The sequence below is a fragment of the Mycetomoellerius zeteki genome, unplaced genomic scaffold, assembly GCF_001594055.1.
Source record: "Mycetomoellerius zeteki isolate Tzet28-1 unplaced genomic scaffold, Tzet1.0 scaffold285, whole genome shotgun sequence".
NCBI classification, from domain to species: Eukaryota; Metazoa; Arthropoda; class Insecta; order Hymenoptera; family Formicidae; genus Mycetomoellerius; species Mycetomoellerius zeteki.
In genome coordinates this window covers 531,598-547,632 of record NW_017257266.1, presented here as the reverse complement: position 1 = coordinate 547,632, position 16,035 = coordinate 531,598, and the positions used below count along the sequence as shown (strand labels likewise).

The 16,035-nt window shown below is 38.5% G+C and overlaps 1 protein-coding gene across 11 annotated transcripts in view; it reads left to right on the top strand.

The window, feature by feature from the left end:
* The window catches only part of LOC108724256 (protein tramtrack, beta isoform), a 64,804-nt gene that overhangs the window by 34,308 nt on the left and 14,461 nt on the right, over positions 1-16,035 (top strand). For 8 of the 11 annotated variants that reach the window (XM_018450536.1, XM_018450533.1, XM_018450535.1 and 5 more), the window contains one exon: positions 8,112-8,424. The exons of the other annotated variants lie outside the window; for them this stretch is intronic. In XM_018450536.1, coding sequence (XP_018306038.1) covers positions 8,112-8,404 — 293 coding nt within the window. In that variant the 3' untranslated portion in view covers positions 8,405-8,424. Of the gene's footprint in view, positions 1-8,111; positions 8,425-16,035 lie in introns of those variants that run through there. 11 annotated transcript variants of the gene reach the window in all.

The following is a 16,035-nucleotide window of genomic DNA, read 5'->3' as shown; positions in this document are numbered from 1 at the left end:
TTATTATCACATGGATGATGTTTGATTCTTCTTTTAGAAAATAAGCTGTCAAAGATATATAAAACTTCTTTAAAATTTCTTTAGAAAAATCGAGACATCCATTTAATGTATATAATGGAATATATCTGTTATAATAATTGTTGCAAGATACCGTCACATCGAACTATCTCTTGAGAACTTGATATAATGAATTACAGAATAGGGCTCTAAATCTTGCCTCTTTCCCCCTCGTTCCAAGTACGTATACTGCTAATCACAGTCGGTATTTATCGTTTCAACGATTTACAAAATCGCACAATTGCGCTTGTTTAAATTACCTGATTTCTTCGTTAACACTGTGGCGTTCTAGCACTCTAGAGCTTCAGCCCCAAAAAATGAACGCACAACTGGAACTCGGTGAACCAAAGCTAGAGTGCATCTATACGTTGTCTATACATAAATTTACGTTGATAAAAATGCGAAGAATTAGATTCGCGAAATCGCCTGCGTGTGCCACGAATTCGTAAATGATTTCTCACCGAATCACGCATCTTTACTATTCTTTACGTTAGATTCTGCATTTTTTGCTTTGACAAGCTTGAAGAAGAAAGTACTTTCGATAACGATGCCGTCAGGGCCTAATGCGTTGACCATCGCGCTTATTCTGAACCTTCCCTCCTTCATCCTTTCCTCCTCTCCTTTATCAAAAATCGTGTCATAAAAGATGCCTGCCTATGCGCCGATAGATTAATGCAACTATCGTAAGTATTTAATTAACCTTCGAAATTAATGTTTGTGTACTTAGAGAATAGGATTTCTATGTGTGCGCGCCAAACGAAATTTTTTGCTACTGTGTTTTGTATTATTTGACGCATAAACTGAGTTTATAACGAAATTTCACAATAAACCGAGATATTGAAAACTAGAGAATCAAGAACGAATCAGCAACGAATTTATAACACATTTGGACGTAAACATTTTGACGTCTTCAATATCGAGCTTGTGAAACCATGTGGCAGAATTCCAAGAGTCGATGTTCTATTCATTTGAATCATTCATATTTATTATGAATTATATATCAATGGGAAGTTCTCATAGTAGTCTCGGTTTTCTTGTTGAAGCTTCAGTTCTCAAGACCAATTTAACAAATGAAAGTATCGGAAAAATTTTTTTTGGCGTGCACGTCAGATATTAAGATTTAAGCGAGTAAACAAAGGTGACAAGAAGTTACCAGATCAAATATTGTAATATTTTTGTACCACAAGAAGAGATTTGAAATAATAAACAATGATTATTTAATCTAACCCATCGCGAATCACAGTCGTGTGTTTTGCGCTTTTTTTTTTTCGTTTTAGCCGGACTCGATACTTTCGTGATTTGGTATTCGAATACTATTTTTATTTATTTATTCATTTATTTATTTTTTTTTTAGGAAAGGGCTCAGTTTTACCAGAAAACAAAGAGAATGCGCACTTTCGTGTCTCTCGTGAGGGAACGCGAGAGTCGCTCTATTTTTTGTTGTTGTCTGACCACGTAACAAAATGGTTCATGTCATAGTGTTGTGTATAAAGAGAGCCAGTTTTACTTTTCCTCCTGATAAAGGGAATAGATTCTCGTTTACTTGGAGTTTATTCTCGGAAATTATTTTCCGACATAGGTGCTTTGCCTTCACCATTTTCGACCCTACTGTATCTTTTCATTCATATTTTCTCTCTCTCTCTCTGTTATTTCTCATTTCATACTCTTTCACTTTCCTAACCTTTTTTCTAATCTAGTCCTTACATTGTCTTATCTGAATTTATGCGAACCGTGAAACGTAATCGTAACAACTTCGCACCTTCACAAGGGATGTATTCTAACTCGGTGTTTTTCAACCTCTGTTCCATGCCGCGAAAAATTTGATCTGAATAAAAATTCGCGCGCGATTGTCTTTTTAAAACCTTTTTAAAGCCTATCTTATTTTTTTGAAACGAATCTCAAGCAAGTAGCAACAACAAGGTGTTCGAGAAAGGCATTTACGAGTAGCTGAGTTTGTTTCTCGATCATTTCACGAAATGACTGTAGAATAAGTAATTATGCATCGGGAGTTTGTAAAATACCTGTCATGTTACGTGTCTGTTTTATTGAAATCAAGATCAAAGGGATTATTGTGATTTTGTGCGGAAGAGATACATCAATAACGTTGGAGAAATTTGAAAATTTATTTGCAAATTTTATTTGTCTTACCTCACATTCTTCGTGTAGCTAGAAATAGTTTAATTAAATGTCAAGTGATAATTATTTCATGATATCTCTCCGTTATTGATACAACTTCCGTAATCGCATTTTTCCGTGACGCATCATCGATCTCTCGTGCATCTCAAGGTATTTTTATCGTGTAGTAAGGGTTGAAAAACACTGTTCTAACCGAATCTAACCGAGGCTATTGCACTAACAAGAGAGAAAAAAAAGATACACTTGTATACATACATGTATATCTAAAAATATCGCTCCCAACCTTGTGTATATGTATAATAAAAAAAGCGACCGTGTACAAAGCCTTTTTTTTTTACAACGTCGACGGGGCGTCGTTCCCGCGGCTGCATTCCGCAAGTACTCGTCACGGAAACTCGGAAAAGTGGAAATGAAAAAGTAACGCTGGGGCGATCGAGTTTCACTGAAAATCGGACGGTCAACAGGACCAACGAAAGTTTTTTTAACTCGTCTGCTTCTTCCCTTCCTCTTTCCCAGTCTCTACCATGTTTCGCGAACCGTTTCTTGGCGCCGGTCCTTTCATCGATCGGAAGCATGTAGTGACCTTTCACCTTCTTTCTCTGTTGCCCCCGCGCCGTCACGCGAATATTATTTAAATCGCGCATTAATCGAGAACGGAAGCTAGCGTGAATGCAGCCGATCGATACGACGATACACCGCGGCGGCAATCGGCTTGTTGAGGGGGTAGACAGCGATTTAACCCTTTGTGGTATCCATCATTTCCCTGAGTAGCTGCGTATAAGGTGACGCTTTGAAACATAGGATAGTCCGGGGGAAATAAGCCCGTGCTGTAATTATTGCAGATACGTGTAAATACAGTGCGCAAAGATCTTTTGGTTCTCTATGTTGTGCGGCGGTACAGGCGACTAATTCCTTATTTATAGTAACAGAAAATAAGTTCAGTAATAACGATAATAATAATACTTTATTGGATATAAGGTAATTTATAAAATGTATAATTTTATTTTTTTCGTAGATTATGAGTTTAATATTTATTTATGTAGTTATATTGTTGAAATATTATATTTATGTAATTATTACCGCGCACTTATATCGCCGCGAGTTTACTCACAAAATTCTTTTCTCCAGTGATTCCTTGTATTTTTACCTTAGAATGTGCTTCGCTTCGTACGGTGCTGACTTCGCGGTGAAATAAAGTGACACGTGACGGGTAACCATCGCAAAAATACGGTTTGCAAAGGGTTAACACGCGATATCATGCTTGGGGTATTGCCGGAATGGAGTCTCCCGCGGGAGTTCAGTCAGTCTATTCGGATCTCGAAATGGTCTTGCCCCGACAATAATAAATGGCATTCTACAAGGTGTTCTATAACGTTGCATGCAAGTTGCAGCGTATTATTCCTTTGATAATTGCAGCAAATGTTTCCTTAGTGAAAAGTTTGTAATTTCTTTTTATCCTCTTAAATATGAATAATTTAAGATTCAAGGATTTAAAATGTTTCAAAAAAGAATTTGAAGATTCTAAGTTAAAGACATAAGAAAATTTTCAAATATGAAGATCCTAAATAACCGGCAAGTTAATAAGAGTAGACATTTCCGTTAAATATTTCTATCTACTGAAAATAAAATTTTATGGATTTTTATACCGTCGGGATATGCCTTTCTTTTTCTTATCGTTTCCATTATGATTGTCGGCGGATATCCCAGGTACGTGCAAATACCTTAAGTGAGGCACGTAAAAACGAATATTGATCAGTCCGAATGGCGGTGTGAGCTTTCAGGGACTCCATTTTTCCAGATCATGGAGCACCTCGAGTGTCATTTCCCTGTCGTGCGGAGTTTGCAGGAGTAAATCACTTTCACGCGACTCACAGTTCGCGTCTCTCCATAAAAATAAATTAAAATAGTTTTATGCATACTTTGAAATGGATAATTTTGTGACGTCAGTTTTATCATATATTTTCTCAGACGTCTTTTAGATGGCGGGGATCTTTATTTAAACTCTTACAGTTTTTCCTTGAGTAAGATTTATTATAATTCATATTTCTCTGATTGTATCCTTTGTAAAGGTTTAAAAACTTGCATCTGCTTTTTGGCTATATATATTTCCTTAAAGATACATTTCTATTTAACTGACTTCATGACTATTTGACTTAAATTTGAACTAATATATTTTGTATATTTCTTTTCAATCCATGTATGAATACAGCAATATCGAAAGATTTATTTTTCGTTAACATTTATTTCTACTTATTAGCAAAATATATACATGCAGATTGCTCGTTTTAATAGAGATTATAATGGGAGAAAGATCTTCTGAGGTTTACGAAGGAGTGCAAGCCTGAAGAGAGGGATTTGACATTCTGAGGTGTTCTATGCGTCTCTGCGACAGAGGGGTTTCACGACATTATTGGGTTTATGCACACAACGCAGCGCGCATACTCGCGCATATGCGAGCACTGCGGGCATCATACCGCTCGCAAAGTACTCCATCACGTTTCGAGTCTATCTCTTCTGTTTGAGATTTTGGTGTCAGGCACTCGTGCCTCGAGACAGACAGAACCATTTGGTGTCCTTGAATAATACAACGACCTCGTTTCGCTCGTGCATTAGGATATGGGAGTATAATTAGTTCGGTCGTCTTACGTATATGTATCATTTCATTAATTAACTAGGCCGACCGGCATAATGTCGGCTACGCGGTGCACCGCCTAATTTCTTGGGTCAAAATGTCTCGCGGAGACCATAATTTGTCTGAACGTATCTTGTTGGAGAAACGCCGCGCGTAAAACGAAAGTTAGTCTAGTAACAATGCAGGTCGGTGATGATCTTTTTATTTTTTTTTTGCTTGCAAGAACGTATCCATATAAAAATATAAGGTATACCATTTTCAAAGATGCTCACACTGTTAAATATCAAAAAAGCAATGGTAGTGTCGTAAGTTGAATAACATTTTGTTATTTTTATCTTCCATGTGTGTCAAAATGTAAAGCAATCTATTTCTGTGATTAGTTTTTATGTATTCTCTAAAACTTTTAGAATCTCACACTCTGAAGAGTGAAATCACTCTTAAAGATTAAAAGTTAAGTTTCTTTTTCTCTGGTTCAATTTTTATTCTTCAGAGTGAGATTCTACTTCAAAGAATTTAGAGAATATGCACTTATAATTAGTAAATTAATAAATATAGTAAGCTAAATTTAAGTCAAATTTAATATATCTTCTTGAGTTAAATTGTTTAACTTGACTGTTTTAATTAAATTAACGACATATTGAGTGAGCAGTTGCGATCTAAATAAAAATGATTAAAGATAATTGTATATAATTTGACATCCAATATGATAGCTGCCTTTGACCAATCAAAAATTTGCTCCAAATTGTAAATGATATAACAGCAATATGACAGCTACCGGTGATATACGTCAAAATACGATTACGTCAGACGTTTTGATCATTTTCTGTGACTTCTGAATCGCATCAGAAGAATCGCCGAGTGCGGACATTAAAAGTTTCTAAGGAACTCTTAACTGCATTTTGTCACTCAAGAAATTTCTGGCCGTATCTTCTTCGAGTTCTTCTGAAGGCCATTTAACAGAAAAGAAGTTTGTGACTTTTAACTAAAAGATTCAGTTTGGTATTTAAATTTATTAGAAACGCAAACATATTTTCAAACAATTTTTTTATATTCTCGCGTTAGTTTTGGAGCAAAAATTTGATTGGTTGTCTATTATCTGCCGCCATGATATGCGGAATAATATATATATATATATATATACCTTATATTATTATATACACAGAAATATCATTTGTTCACAGCACGTTTATCAATATCAAGCATTCGAGGGATTAACGCGATACCGGAAGAACGAGAAAAGCCTTTATGATCAGCTCGCTTTGGCTACGCACAAAATTTGTACGCCCATTTTACGCTTTTTCTCTGATTAATCGCACTGGTTTGGAGTTTGATCGATGTTTAACGAGAACTTACGTGTCTGACGCTTTAATCGCACGTTCTCATCGTTTGCCTCGAGTATCTCGTATTTCGATCGCGTTGAGAGGCAAGTTGTTTGCGCTTCGAAGACGCGCGGTGTATATCTTCGACGCAGCTCTTTCGTTACTTGGTGCACATTCCTAAGATGTATTTTGCACTTTCTTCGTATTGAATGACAATCGTATATCTGAAAATTAGCTATGTTCCCATTAGTCAACGATTACGTAACTGTTACGTAAAATAATCTGGAATTCAGAAGCAGCGGAATAAAGAGCGAAAAAATTTGGAAAAAAGAGAATAGAAATAAAAAAATCTACATCGCATTTTTCAACTTTTGTGCCGCGAATTTCTCGGTTGCTGCAACACATTTCAGCGTTAATGACAAATTCGAAAAAATTCATTTTCTAGTTCGACATGTGAGTCATTTTTATCATTTTACGAAGGCAGTGCAAAATGCAAAATTTATGTTAAATACACGAGAGTGGCGGCGTTGCTCGTTTAGTTTACTGGCCCGAAGCGTCGCTTGATTTAATATTTATTCTTTCGTTATGACCGCGTTTTTTTTATGTCAGATATTCGCGAAAATGGCCTGTAAGAGCTCATGGCTCTCACAAAGCGAAATTCCATGTTTTTAAATACAGAATTATTAAGCGTGTCTTTTGCGCACAGAGAGAAAGAAAGAGAAAAAGAGAGAGACCGTCTCTCGAGCGACGAAATTATTTGGTATATGAACTCGCGGTTCAATTTATTTAAATTTATTTAAACGACATAACGTCTTGCAATCCACGCATAAAAAGCAGCGACGTCTCAAAGCGAACGCCGCGGTAATAAGTGATCGATTTTTAATCAAAGATCTCGTATTTTCTCGGTTTATCGTGAAATCGTAACGACATTGCGCGAGACGTTTATTTCAAGAGTAATACATAAGCTGCTTTCCTAATAAGTTAATATACATAATACTCTTTTTTCCACTGTGCGTCAATTTTCGCGAATCAATTTATCCGATTACGAAAAGCGATATTTTTAAATTGTGCCGGTATTTCTTTCATGATAAACGTGATAAGAGGAAAAACTAAATTTTCTTTTTTTCTATTATTTATATATTTGTTGAAATGTTTCTTCCGCGTTCTGTCTGTCTCTATCAATTCGATTAATGCGCGTTTAGGGTTTAACACATACATAATATACATACACGGTACATTTGTTAGAGGAAGGGAAAAACTTTTAAGATAAAGGAAAAAAAGGTAGAAAGATAGGGAAGCAAGCGACTTAAAAGAACTCGGGGACGACGAACGCGCGAATTAACGAGAGTGAGATCAGGATCGGAGGATCCAAGGATACAGAGGGATCTTATTTGCATCTGCGAGGAGTTAAATGTCCGACGATCCCAGGGGACTCAAGACCTCGGGGATCTTAGAATCCAAGGATTCGAGAAGCAGAGTATCTGTAGGTTCAAGATTCCGAAGATCGAATGTCTCAAGATCGTAGGACTCGGTGATCTAGAGAGCTCAGAATTTTCAAGAATTTCGAGAATCCAAAGATTCAAAGACCCAAAACCGGGGGATCCGTCCACAGTTCTGGTCCGTGGATTCGAGGATTCGACTTGATCCTGGAATCCGAGAGACTTCCACGGAGTCGAATGTGTCCTACCCGAGTATCCAAGGATCCGACGACCCTCGAAAAAGACGCTGTAGAGCCAAACAAGAAAAAAAAAATATCCACGTAAAAGTACCACAAAGCGAAAGCAGCACGGAAACGGCATAGAAGTAACAATAACGTAATCAAAATAACATGACGAAAAAAAAATCAGATAAAATAAAAACGGAAAAAAAGAAAGAGAGAGAAACGAGTCGCCGACGACCGGGCGACTCGCCGCGTCGTGTCGGGAAGCCAACAGTTGAAAGTGACTTGTCTTGTGTTGATGTTGCAGGTTCAAAAGCCTGGCACATGCGGCTGACCTTTGACCGGGTGCCAGGCGGCTGCAACCTTCACAGGTGCAAGCTGTGCGGCAAGGTCGTGACGCACATCAGGAACCACTACCACGTCCACTTCCCCGGCAGGTTTGAGTGTCCTCTCTGTCGTGCCACGTACACACGTAGCGACAACCTGCGCACGCACTTTAAATTCAAACATCCCGAAGCGAGAAAGATCGATCTTAATGATTTCATGACGAGCTCGTTGGCGCTCTCAACGAGCAACGATACTATGAACACGCTATCCTAAAGACGCCGGAAGAGACAAAAAGCAAGATAAATGAGATATATATATATATTTAATATATATATTTAATATATATATTAAATATATATTTAAATATGCATATACATATATATTGAAACATAATATATATAACATACGCGCGCGCCCCAAAAATTATATATATATATAAATAATGGAATATATATACTGAGAGCGCGAGTGGCCGCAGCCACAGGGGGGTATTCCGCGTATACGGTGAAAATGCGGCCCTGAAGTTACGGCCATTGGGGGGAAAAGGGCCGATCTCTCTCGGCTTTTCTTCTTTCTCGAACACCAAATCTTTTTTAGGTTCTACGCTTAAGGGATATCGAGAACTTCTCCTGTAGGGGTCTTTTTTAACAAACGAAAATCGCAAAAATGGTAAAAAAAATATATGGAACAGGAAAGATTAATATACAGCGACGTGTACAGTTTAGTGTGCGGTGACTTTTTTTTTTGGGAGTGGGCTTGTTGTAGCTAACGTCGAAGCGCTGTGAGGGATAAGTTCTTTCTTTCTTTTTTTTTTCCTTCCACGAGGCGTCGAGGAGCGGAGGTACGCGAGCGCGAAAACGTAGCCGCGATCTCGAGGCTGACGCTCCGCGTCGCGATGGCCGGGAGGTTTCACCGTGATCATGAAATCCAATTCGATTTGTCTCGCCGAACGAAGAATGCTCGTTAACGCGCGACGGCGATGGGACGCGTTGCTGTTCCTCCGACTTTTCGAGAGATCGAAATTAGAGACCCCCTAATAAGAGTCTGGACAGCCAGTTTTGATTGGTCCACCATGTTTTGTCAATTCCTGAGAGAGAGAGAGAGAGAAGAAAAAGATAGAAAATGAAAGAAAGAATGGATATATTCTCTTGCATAATTTTGACGAAATCCCATCGTGTCCAGACTTTTATCATCTACAATGGGAGTAATATTATGTAATAAGTCTTAAACTGTAAGAAATTGATCAATCATATTCAATTATTTTTCTCACATTTGACTGTGATTGGTTGATTTCTTATGGCTTACGACTCACTACGATATTACTTTTTTTGTATGCAGTCCTTGAGTCTCTAGATCAAACTAGAGATCCTATAACAGAATCTGGCTATAAGTAATTTTGTCAAAACAATAGTGAGGAAAAAGTATATATATACTGCCTCTTTATATGTGTGCTATCTCGTTCTAACTTATACTATCTTATTCATTCTCAATAGTATTCCTAGAAGGTAGAGTCCGGCTACTCAGCATGATTGTTTTCATTGGTCAATCCTAAACTCTCTCAAAATAGCGTACATTCAAAGAACACACGTTCCACATTTACACTGTACACACACATTCGTACCAGATTCACACGTACACAGCCATTTTGTGTTGCGTGGCCAGACTATATTATAGGGACTCTAATTCTCAATTTGCTGAAATTGACATAAACGACAGGGCAATCAAATGTTTGTCATCTCGTGGCCAGATTCTGTTACCTGGTCTCTAAATCGAAATGAAAGAGGGTCGTGCAAAATTGCCCCCTTATTTTTCGCCTCGAAACGCTTAACATCTCGAATTCATGGAGAGATCCCATGCAATCTTTCCAAATCTCGTATTAACGAGCCGCGAAGTCGAGGTAGAGCAACCGGAGTGTCGTTTTCGATCGCGGCACCGTCAATCGATCGGTCGATCCGAGGCGAGTCGTATTGCTTAGCGCAGGTCGCTTATTTTGCTAACTGGCGCGAAGAGAAGATACCTCTCTGCTTTTCGCGCGGAGCCGTTGTGCTTACGCTCGCGTTTCGTTGATGCCGATCGATGATCTAATCCAATATATCATGAGCGCTCGTGCACGGCCGCGTCTGCGCCGCGACGATGTCCAAAGACCGGGCAGCTTTATCTTTTCTTTTTTCCTTTTTCTCGTGATGAGGAAAACGAGCGCTGTATCGATCGCCGATAATTTTTAGCGAGTGTCCGCGAGAAAAGTCCGCGCGATTAAAACGATGTATATCGTTCGCGCGATTGGTGTGTATGCGCGCGCGGATTTAATTACATAATATAAATACATATATAAATATATATATAATATATAAAATGGGAGCAAACGTGGTGCCAATTTCCTCCCGTAGATGCTGCTGCCGACCGATCGGGACGGCGAGACGGCAGCCGGAAAGAATATTAATGAATCAATTAATTATAATGATATCTATTAATTATAAAGCTGAGTCGCTGGGAGTAATTCATTCGATACGCAGGGTGAATCGTATAGTTGTTGAAGAGTTTATAGTTGGACTTCATATTAGATTGTAATCGTAATGTATTATCAGTCTTCGGGAACCGGTAGCAATATTAACATACGTGTGCTCACCTACGCACGCGAGTAACACGCAACTATACACACATACGCATACACGCACATACGGACTTTTACACCCTGGCCTTTCACACGCGGCTACACGGGGCGCAGCTCTCACAAAGTGTCGGCACCGCGAAAGGGACACACGCATCCGCGACACGCAAGACACGCGTATACACCCTCACACGCAACGCGTACACGCGCAAGTAAACACGCAACAGCAAATCGAGCGACAACGAAATCTCTGTCCTTTATGCATACGTTCGTAAAATTTTGATAATAACGTTGGGTTAGACGCGCTTTGCAGTCCTAATATGAATTTTGACTATAAAACGCACGTTACTTGTTAATTAACACCTAAAGTTTATAATATTAACGGTTAAGCCGCATGCCGCGCTGTTATAATGCGCGATCGCGAGGTAAATAGTGGAAATCACGGAGACATTCCACGATTCGGGACTTAAGTGCGTAGGCAACAAATAAGGTTTTACTTGTATTGGATGATTTATAGAGTACTATATTTTATACTTTATATAATCTACCACACACTAATAATCTACATCATTGGTTGGAGATATAGTTACGTTAAAGATTAATTTTTATTCAAGGGATGGTCACGATACTCGTATCGTCATTGCACATTGATATTTAATTGGTTGGGGTGCAATCTGTTTGTTCTTCTTTCTTCTTTGTTTGTTTGTTTTTATTTTTCTTCGTACATCATGAAATTTACGTGTAACGTATATATATATATACATATTATAACCATGGTTTTACAAGGAACACGGATAAATGTACGTCGCTCAAAAGCAATTAGGCAACCATTTCTTCGAATGCTGCCATCTAATGACTGTCTAATATTTTGAAGTGTCCAAGATTGATCTTCACGTTTAGTCGTAAATGAATTTCAATCATTTTAACGACACCTGGATTCAACGTTCTGTGGAATCGTTCAAAGAAATGATCTCCTAATTATTTTGAGAGCGATGTCTTTACATATTATTACACATACACACGAGTGAAAAAAAGAAGAGGCGCCTCGCAGGGTAGGCGTGGGACACACAACAGGGACAGAAAGCTTTCTTTATCGACGCAAAAGCGTAGCGACCCCCATAGCGTCCAATGTTTCAGACAGAATATAATTGCAAGGTCTCCCCCGCTTCGCGGACAAGATCTAAATCAATTGCTAATCTGCGGAGCTGGCAAACCAAATCCGACGCCAAAGTCGTGGGTCAGATCGAAGACACTTTCTGCGTTCAAACGTCAATCATAAAAGCGACCCCCTCCTTTGGCGATCTCAGATTTTTCGGCTAAATTTTATTAGATACTTTTTCATATTGAATCTAAAAAATAGATTAAAAAATTACTTGTCGGCACTGACTGTCGTCGTACAGATGCAGAAAACTAATCGCCTATTTTACGGGGGTTGCTAGAAAACACACGCATACATATACATACGCATGAAGAGGAACACGTATATACACGGAAACGCAGAAACCCATAGCTATTCAAAGAGCCAAACCGCAATATTGTGATGAAATGATATTACCGTCGATCTTCTCTCTTTTTGCAAAAAAGGGGCACTTTGCATAGTTAAGGCTACCGAACACGCATATACCTATAATTTAATAATATATAACCAGAATATTAATATATTATTGCAGATTATTAAGTATATATATTAATATATTGGATAATTTATTTTATTTTGTTTTATCGTTTTATGATTTTATATATATGTTATTCACTGTTTATATATACACAGCGCAACATTATATTGCAATACGCGACACACGCAAGGTTTATTTATTAATAGGGACGGGTTGAATCGTGTTAAGGTGCACCTGCAGGCCTACCTCCTTGGCTGAGAAATCACACTCCGATCAACTTCTCTTCTTTCTCTCTTTGCCTTGCTTTTTTTTTGAAGTCTTTGTTCCCTTCGCTATCTCCGCGCAACGCGTTGGTTTAGAACGTCTATTATTGCCACAAAAGTTGTCCTCCAGCTCCGATCAATGTATGGATATCAATGTATGGATATGGACAAATATTTATCAAGCGTTTTTTTATATCAATATTTGTGTTTTTAGATATCTTTTAAAGTCCACGCGAAATACACATCGTATTATTTAACGAATTAAAATTTTGTAAATGACATAAAACTTTATTCTGTGATTAAAAAATCAGTACGACGTTCTTGTCGTATGATAATTTAGGAGTTGATTGCAATTTCTGCGTCGCGGCTCCAGAAGAGTTAATAATCACGAGATGAGTCGTCTCTGTTGCACAGAGAGCGAGAGAGAAAGCGAGGGAACATCAGAGAAAATCGAAACGTGAAAGAAACGGAGTCTGGAAGAGAATAAGAGAACAACTTTTACGAGCAATGCGAGCTCAATGTTTTCTCAACAATTCCGTCCTCCGTGCGAAAATAGGGGTACTCAATTTTGATGTCATATAACGCAAGTTTATTAAAATAAATTTATAAGGTTAAAATTAATCATTGAAATTAAAGACGTCGACATTTGGCTGATTATGTTTTAAATATTAAGCATTTTTTCAATAAAAATATCGGGAATTGTTATTCATAAAAACCTTAACTTCTGTGGACTTTCACTCAGGGACTAAGAACATCGAAATTGATTCGCCAACGATTCGCTGTTCAACGGTAACGTTCTTAAAGCCTTAAACACAATGGATGCATTCAGCAGAACTCAACAGTTTTGTAACCGTTTTATGATTGTCTACTGAACGGTCCTAAACGCACTCAACGTCTCAACATGTTTATTCAGCAATCGCCATGATTTCCAGCAAATTAAAAGTACGCTGAATCTCAAACAAAACGTGTTGGTCGAAATGGCTGTTTCCAATGTATTATTCTGAAGCACAATGTACATATAAAAATGTAATTTACAACGTAGACACTTTTGAAAGTACGTAGACATACGAAAATGCTAAAAAACATACGCATGCTTAACGCATGTGTTGGGATCTATCTATATAAGAGCGTTTAATAGAACACTCAACATGTTGCAATTTATCAGTAAACCGTTGCGCAACAGTTGCATTTTGCTGAACGCGCCTTATGAAAAACACAGGCAAATAAAACACAGGAAATAAGAGATTTCAACCTATCAGAAATCACGTATATTAAAATGCATGATTTTTGATGGATTGAAATCTTATTTCCTATTCTTACATTGTCTGTGCTTTTTGTTGTGTTTAAGGCTTTAAGCTCGAAGGAACTCCGCAGGAACCGCTCGAGCGTCTGTGGAACGCGTTGCAAGGCGCTGTTTGAGAACCTCTGCGTCAAAACGTATCAACGTGATATTTTTCCGCATGTTTCCACGATGCTCTCGATACGTCAAACTCTGATAAGCGATGGTTACGGATGGCGCGGGTGCAGCGTGACGCAGATTTCTACTCGCGCACGTGACTCGCTCGCGTATCCGCCCTGCACGGTGCATTGCGGGTGTTCTCTAAAGAGATGAAACGGAAGGGCGAGAGGAAGAGGGCGCGAGGGTGAGCGAGATGCGGCGCACGGCCTGGGATCGATGTTTCATCGTGCGCGCGAAATTATAGCCCGGCCTGCAGTCGGGACGCGGTTGCACTTAATTGGTTGACCGCGACAAAGTTTGACGGTGGAGTTTGCTTTTCATCTTTCATCCTAATATTGCGAGAGTCAACTTCGCCGCCGTCGCTGTCGCCTCGCCGCCATTAGAATGCATTCGTCGTTAGCCAGCTTTGAGAGGAGAGTTCCATTCCTTCAAGAAACTTCTGTTTTTGTCACCTGTCCGCGCACGAGTAGACGTCACCGAGCAAGAATTACTCTACAGCGTCGATATTTCTTGAGTATTTCTTTTAATTTTTTTTTTAACGCCGAACATCGCGAGAGTTCCTCCCCATGACATAATTAAATTACTACGTAATTATTACATTTTTGTTCTCTGAACGTGCAATTACGCGTTTAATTGTGACTCTATTTCGATGTCTCTTTAAATTGTACCGCGTCACGATTGTCCGCACAGAGATGATTTTTTAATGATAAATCTGACCTTTCATTACGGATAAAATAATTACGCATAACGAATCACATTCTGCTCTGTCATTTTGTCGCGAGGTCAGTTGCCAACCTGCGAGTATATATCTGTAAAGCGTGCGTTAATTAATTCAATAATGTCAGAAATCAACACTCGATTTTCCATCGCGCAGTATTTACATAAACAGTACCGGTGTATTTATACAGTTGTACGATTATTATTCAACAGCGTTCGGGGACGCGTGACTTTCCGCTTGTGCTGCATTTATGCCCGTATCACACTAGCGATTGAAGATTCGTTTGCGTCTGCGTCTCTTGACCAATCATAAAGAAGCTGCTAATCAGCAGTTTATACCTGTTAATTATTTAATGCTCGTTTCTACCAACGTATATTAACTTTAATCTCGGTTCAACTTACTTCTCATCTTTTCAATTCTTAAAAAAAGATGAGTAGTAAACTAAGATTAAAATTAAACTACATTGGCAGAAACGGGCATAAAGCCTGCATAAACACGATGCTTATTTTTCTGCTGGATTGTTTGCGTTTTGATAAATTATTAGAAATTCTGTGTTCTGTGTGCAGTTCTAATAATTTACTAAACGCAGGCAATCCAGCAGGTGCCGCAGGTTTAAGAGGCGAAAACGCGAACGAAGATGCATCTCTAATCGGTAGTATGATACAGGCATTATGTTCGTCGGCGTTTTACGCCGCTCAGTTTCCGGAATTGTCTATATATAAACTGTCAAATGACCACGACCGTACAAAGCATCCGACAGCCGTCGCGATTTACGTGCACATACATAGGTGTCACGCGTACAATAAGGTCATTGTAACGTTGCACGACGTCGACGACGAACGGGATATTTTCTCGAAATGAAAAATGATTTTCTGATAAAGATTCTGACGCAGTCATTCCCGCGGAAGTTAATTAAAATCCGGGAAGATCACAAATCTTTGAACTTGAAAGGTTCCTCCCTCTCTTTCTCGATAATTCTTTAAACTTCGAACTTCTGAGACGGAAAGTTCGGCGTTTCAAGTTTTTCGCGATGCTTTTTAACCTTTAGGTCTAATTTCTCTCGGATACCAAAGTTTTCAAATTTCACATTAATTCTAATCGGTATTCGCTCCGAATTTCCTTAACTAATATTCGCGAGTTCAATGTATTTTAAATTCTTTAAATTAATGTATTTTTAACGTTAACGTAGTTGAACGATTTGTTTATTTTTGGAAAATTCAAGGAATAAGATTATGTAACT